Source organism: Chenopodium quinoa, unplaced genomic scaffold, assembly GCF_001683475.1.
Source record: "Chenopodium quinoa cultivar QQ74 unplaced genomic scaffold, ASM168347v1, whole genome shotgun sequence".
In the NCBI taxonomy this organism is placed as follows: Eukaryota; Viridiplantae; Streptophyta; class Magnoliopsida; order Caryophyllales; family Amaranthaceae; genus Chenopodium; species Chenopodium quinoa.
The window spans coordinates 2,831,620-2,838,466 of NW_018743503.1; the positions used below are offsets into that span (position 1 = coordinate 2,831,620).

The following is a 6,847-nucleotide window of genomic DNA, read 5'->3' on the forward strand; positions in this document are numbered from 1 at the left end:
GTATTATCCCCACAGACGGCGCCAAATTATTTCGGATGAATATAATAGGACCTTCAGCAGGCCCTTTTCAAGGGAGAAGACTGGTCTCGGTCCAAGTGATGACCAGGCCGAGGGTTTCCTGCACAGCGAACACACGTAAACTAGCCTCGGGCGTGGTTGCCGAGGAAGGCCCCTCTGATGCTAAAATCAGCTCAGTGGATTGAGAGTAAAGGCTATGAAAGAGAATTAATCGCTTGAGGCTGATTGTGAATGAATGTAAGAGGAGACAATTGATGGTTTTTATACCTTTTCTCAATAGAGTAGAATTGGGCCCTTGAAGTCAGATGGGTTTGTCATCCGGACTGGGCTTGTTGACTTAACATGCTTTTGGAGAGTTGAACCTTGTGCTAGGCTTTTGTAATTAAATCATTTGGGCCGGTCCAATTAGGTAAATCGAATTGGACCCAAACAATTTGTATTTTAGCTTCCTTGACATACAATAAGTTAGAGTTATTGAGTATACTCTTAAAGTTACTTTGTCATTATTTAGGATAATTAATTGATACTGAGCTTTACCTAATTAACATGCTAATGGATTATATTGGTTTAAGGATAAAAATTCAATGGGTTAGGAAATGGTTACAGGTTGGGATAAATGTTTATTCTTTTACATGTTCTTCTATTCTCACTAATCAATTCAAGCAACTCATACAATCCAATCATCGAACATTAATTTTGGGAGACATGATTTGGCTTGGTGTCTAAAGCGCCATGATCTAGCTACCTTTCTTACCTATTGCAAACATCAATACCTCCTACGAAAATTACCCATATGTGGCCACCCCACTAACAAAAACACCCTAGCTTCCTCCTCCCTTTTTCTCATACGTCTTTCTCTCTCCTCCTTACAACAGTGAACGCCGATGGTGGCAGGATGATGGAAATAAAGGTTGAGAAGGAAAGGGGAAAACCGAAGCTTTTGATGTAGCACGTGCTGACAATCAATGTTAGAAAGTGACAGTCAACGTCGAAAAATGGTAGTCAACGGCCGATTCATAGCAAAAGCCTTAGTCAACAACAAAATAATGCATTTAAAGTCCCAAAGTGCCACAATCTTTATTAAGTCAATTCTCACAAAAAGTATCAACATATAACAAACTAAATTGCTCGTAATTTACACATGCTTTGATGACTCCAAAAAAATTGGAATATATAGACCATCCATGAACCAACCTTATCTTTTAAGGTTGCTTTCCTAGAGTTGGTTATAGGTCATATTGCTATTATGTTGCTGAATATACATGATATATGCTGCCTTGAATGTGAAAACTTAGAGTGGGACTGTTGCTGTGACAGTCCTATGTCTGGGATCTGTAAGAATCGTATGAACATGAATAAATCCAGCTTCCCTCAAGGCAGATTCCAAATCAAGCAGGTAATATTCATCAAGAAACGGTTCCGTGCTCTTCATTAATGTAAATAGTACTGGAGACAGTTCCTGAAATAAAACCAACAAGCCGTTAAGTTTAGACTGCAGTGATAACAATGACTACTAGATAATGCTTAGCTGCACGCCTGCACCAGAGCCCTTTTCTATTAGATACCGGAAGGAATTGAGAATTTTAGATGTATTCGACTTGCATTCTTCACTCATGATAATGAAAATTAATACTACTTTCCAATTCAGATACTGATAACTTGCATGAATGAAGAAAAGTATATGAAGTATAATTTTATGCCACTGAACTACTTCCCAATTGGATTATCATTTGTAATATACTACGTAGTATAATTGTTTGCTCCAATTTTTTTTTTTGGAGTTAATGTTCACTAACTTCGACTGTGATTTCATATTGATTTACAAGAATTAACTTAGTTATGTGAGATCTTGTTAAATTGGTTCAAATATGTAGATTCACACTAACTTTATGAATATTTTTCTAATACACAATTAAAGATATTGATGGTCAAACCGAGTAAAAGCACATGATGCAAACAATAAGGGAAGGGGGGAAAATCAACAGCATCTATTTCTAACAAATGCAAAAAATTCAGATTATGAAGTAGCAACTAGATGTCACCGCAGCAACAGGATCCTGAGTATCATGCATTCATGCTGAGTGCTCATGTGAAGTAAGTAAGACAAAAGGTTTTCCAATTCAGCTAAATCTACAGAAACTAAAATTACACAACATTTACTCATAATTCCCAAAACAAAAGATGGGGGTGGTCTCCAATTATCTTGCATGACATACTCCTTACATGATATCATTAACTTGCATACACATTACACAATAATGAAAATATACAAAGAAAACTACATCAGCTTAAGTACAGATAATTGGGTTTTTAACGAGGATAAATTTCAACTAAAATAGGGAATGTTAGAAGGATGAGGAAGCAAATATTACGGCTCCCTATGAATCCAAAGCTCCGTAATGGTTCATTGCATTTGCATAGTTGTCTTAATCCAAAGATATTATAAGGACATTTTTGAAAAGAAATATTATCAAAAGGAAGTTACAGCAATAGGCATAAGATATGCCTTAATATTCTTAAGAAAATAAATAATTAAACATATATGAAGTATTACCTTAAAACACCTCACTTGTCCTAGACTCCTAGGTCGGTCTCATTCAATAAATACCACAATATAACACCAGCAACAATTATTATATATCAAAGCTCAAAGTAAATTGTAAACACACCGAATGCACAAACTAGATGCAGGTTAGAAGTTTTACCTGAAGTTTCTTGGACTTGGGCTGCAGATGAGCAAAAAAATAAATGTTAGTATATCAAAGCAATAGCAGTGGGCAAAAAGTTGATAAGAGATTAATGTGTAACTTACTGAATTATCTGTGATAGCAATGGTGCCCCCTGGTCTAAGAAGCCTGAATGCTTCCTTCACCAAATTAACTGTCGCTTTTGCTGGACATTCATGAAGCTGGATGTGTGAGCAGAAAATTAGTGAATACTCACTTAACTAAAAAAAAAAAAATATTTCTAAGTTCTTGAAGACTTCAATGAACATGTATATGGACAACATTTTTCATGATGCAACTTTATTCAACCAGAGATCCAACAAACCACAGTATTTGGTTAGCTTTGCTGGAGTCTTAAATTACCGAGTTACAGACTTTCATGCCATACTAGTTTTTCAGTGTTCAATTATTAATGTTATACGACACTACACTCCTTTATAGCTGATGACTGTGAAGCCTGCTGCTAGTAATGCGTCTCTCACATTTATATCTTATTGTTGACTTAATTTATGACTACCTACTCAGATACAAAGCACAGCCTAAATATAGGATGAGAAAATCAGCAAAAAGTAACATGAGACTGCATACACTACACATAGTTGAATTGTTAATTTCGGTAATCTTTGCTTGCACTAATCAAAAGAAAGCAATGGGAAGAGAGGTTTATATAGAGATCAAAGGCATCAGTCACAGACTCTTACTAAAACAGATTCACATGGATTAGAGTAAGAAGTTTAGGTGACACATACAACATAAGCAATTGAGACAATGTCAAATGACTTGGCCGGCAAACCCGTGTCTTCACCATTTGCATGAACCCACTTTATGCATTTTCCACTTGATGATCCATTTTTCTCTTTGTATTGAGCAACAGCCAAAAAATAAGGTGACAAGTCCAACCCCTGCAACAGTCAATTGTCAACTATCTTCCTACTATAAAAAGCTTGATGAAAAAACATTTTACATGATCTACATTGCATAAGAACAAAATCTTACAGTGACATTAGCAGAAGGAAATTTGTTGGCCAGAAATCTTGTGCTCCAACCTACAGAGCATCCTATGTCTAAGATGTCCGCAACTACAGAATTACCAGAGTATTCTAGATGATGTTGCTCAATTACTCGAAGCCAATTCCCACGTACTACTTCAATTGCTTCATCCAGGGAAGCAGCATCAGGTATAGCTCTTCTAGTAATTGACATGGTGGCAGGCTCTGCTTCTGCTGCAGCCTACATTCACAAATGCAATCAGTAACAAATTGCACTCTTGGACCATTTCACATTTGAACAAAGATTTTATATAAGTTTGGATGCTTAAAAGGTTAGAATGTTTGAAAAATCCATTATCCCAGGGATAACATTTGTTCCCATGAAAAGTTCCTTAATAAGTTTTCGGCAGTTTGTATCCTAGAAGCAAAGAACATCAGTTTGCAAGCTTGAGCCATTGAAATTTATGTCTCCCATGTTGTGCAGCTTGTGCCATTGAAAATTATGTCTCCCATGTTGTGCAGCTTGTGCCTCACTGCCTACATTTGATTTCTTAAGATAGTTGACGAATCTAGTCTATTTCCATGGTATCTAGTGCCATTGAAATTTCTTGGCTAAACCGATAATAATCATTATAAGGCTTGTTTGAATACAACCCACAAATTAGCCAATGCTTATCAGTGATCTTAGTGCGGTTAATAGTAGGCTTTCACACATCTAACCCTTTTATAATCACGACCAACACATTCTACACAACAAATAAAAGCACCATAATAATATAGCAGAAGTCTAATATATAACTACAAAAATACCAACAAGAATTAGCAAATTACCAGCCATGAAAGGTTTCCTTCATCATAAGCATGGAAAGGATTTAGATAATCTGCAATGACAACACAATGGTCCAACATTATCATCCTAAATTTTTCAAAAGCCGAACAAATCAATATTTTTTCCTAACTAAATCACTCATCATTAAAGGATTACAACATCATGATTTCTATCTTGCTTACCAATTCTAAACTTAATACTAATACTACAACAGCAAAGCATATAAGCTCATTGTTTAAACCAATTCTAAACTTTATTCGAATACAAAATGACCACATTATAAGCCTTGCAATTAGATACAAGAGAGAAGAGAAATTACAATCTGGGTATACAATGTTCGGGTTTTGAACGCTCTCCATCTCCTTGTAGACCTCCGATTCCAATATCTCATTAGTCATCTCCCTCCATGGTATATCTGTTTTCTCAGCTGTACTGTTTCAAATCCCACAACTTCAACAGAATGGCCAATGTTTATGTTTATCTAAACTATATGCAGACAGTAAGCAAAACATCTAATTAACAGGAGAAATTAAGACCATTTCACAAAACCCAATGTAGACAAATCAAAGCAACAATTCAGCTGCCCACTAACTTAGCTGTTTAAAGTCTCGAGGAATTACCCAAGACCTGGAATCAAATCTCATTTACATCACTGCCCTTTTGTTACTCTTTCTGCACTGAAAGCAAACCAATTTCTACATATTTAAGCAAAACAATAAAAACCCACATATTCAAATTTCTGTCATACTGTACTACAACAATTCAGAATCAATTATTTTTCTGCAAACTCAAAAACTTATCTTAAAAAAACCCCAAATAAATTCAAAATTGAAGGGAAAATAGAAAGAAAAAGGGTAGACCTGATAAGGGCTTGTCTAGCACCAAATTTCATGACAGAATAAAGAGGTTTGAAGGAAATAAGAGCACCAACAAGACGAGAAAGAGGAGTTTGGCCAGTCCATTTGGGTCTTTCGAGGTTACCCTCTTCGTATGACTCCATTGTTGAGGCCATCATGTGAATTGTGAGTGAACGATGAGCTTCTCTTTTTGATGTTTTGTGGTTTTTGATTGAGCTGCCATTGCAATTGAGGAATGTTGAGGTCAGAGTTTTGGAATACAATGCCATTGATGATGCAGACAGTGAGGTCTGTGAGGGGGAGAATGAAGAAAGGATTGTCCTTGTCTTGATGGATAACGTTTAAACTTTTTTTTTTTTTAATTAAAAAAAATTAATTCCATGGTTTGTTTTTTTTTCTAAATGTTAATGGAAAAATACCGAAATTCTTATATATGGTTGGCCCCACAATATTAATAGAGGTTACTTTGTTAGTGTTATAGGGATTTGTTAGCTATGATGCACGGACACGCCTGCCAAGTGGCGTGTCCGAGTCGACACGCGTGTCGGACACGGACACGCGTGGGACACGGGGGGATACGTCTTGGACACGCGAAAATCCGTGTCCGTTTTTTTTTTTGAATTTCTTCTGTACGGACACGGGCCGTGTCTCACCCAGACACGGTCCGTTTTGTGATGGACACGCAATTACGGCTTTACAAGCCCAACTTCCTCCATTCTCTCTGACTCTCTCACATTCTCAATTCCTCCATTCACAATTCACAAACCTACTGCCTTACTCAAGCTCCCTGAGTCCCAGACCGTCAGCCACTCACCGTCGCGCCGATAACCGCCGTCGCTTCACCTGCTGCTGCTGGTCCAGACCGTCACTCAGTTCACCGTCGCTTCGTCGCCTACAGCCTACTCTCACAGAGACACAGACTTCACTCGCCGCTCGTTGTTCGTCCTCAGCCACCACCCCAGTGTCGCCAGCCACCAGTCCACCAGACCACCACCAGGTAACTCGCTCAACCTAGGTTTCAGGCCGTGGCTTGACTGGCTTCTGTACTTTGTTTTTTTTTTAAATTCAATTAATTCAGTCGCTAACTCGCTCAACCTAGGTTTCAGGCTGTCGTTGTTCGTCCTCAGCCACCAGTCCACCACCCAGTACCGTCCGTCGCCACTCGCCAGCCACCAGTCCACCACCAGGTAAGGGTTATGTGACTTCTGTCTTCTGTACTTTGTTTTCTGAGATTCAATTGCTGAATGCTGATGTTAATTGTGAGGTGGAGCCGTGGAGGCAGTATCACTGTAATTCGCAATTGTTAATTGTTAAATGTGATGTTAATTGTTAATTGTGATGTTAATTGTGAGATGGGTTCAGCTGTCAAATCAGAGGGGATCTTTCTCAACATTGATTGCATGCATGATATGGCTTTGATGGATGCTA

The 6,847-nt window shown here is 37.8% G+C and overlaps 1 protein-coding gene across 1 annotated transcript; it reads right to left on the bottom strand.

The window, feature by feature from the left end:
* Nucleotides 1–1,050: 1,050 nt before the first annotated feature.
* On the bottom strand, nucleotides 1,051–5,848 carry LOC110739532. The gene is made up of 8 exons (XM_021919980.1): nucleotides 5,423–5,848; nucleotides 4,882–4,994; nucleotides 4,565–4,614; nucleotides 3,741–3,974; nucleotides 3,494–3,646; nucleotides 2,831–2,926; nucleotides 2,724–2,744; nucleotides 1,051–1,477 (listed from the first exon to the last, which is right to left on the bottom strand). Exons 1-8 carry the CDS (start codon nucleotides 5,686–5,688, stop codon nucleotides 1,310–1,312), a joined length of 1,101 nt encoding a protein of 366 aa, XP_021775672.1. The 5' UTR covers nucleotides 5,689–5,848; the 3' UTR covers nucleotides 1,051–1,309.
* Nucleotides 5,849–6,847: the final 999 nt, after the last annotated feature.

Coding starts and splice junctions, on each gene's coding strand:
- LOC110739532 (XM_021919980.1), bottom strand. CDS start 5,688: ATGGCATTGTATTCCAAAACTCTGACCTCAACATTCCTCAATTGCAAT. Junction 4,615..4,881: donor GAACATTGTATACCCAGATT/GTAATTTCTCTT, acceptor TTGTCATTGCAG/ATTATCTAAATCCTTTCCAT. Junction 1,478..2,723: donor CCAAGTCCAAGAAACTTCAG/GTAAAACTTCTA, acceptor GTTTTATTTCAG/GAACTGTCTCCAGTACTATT.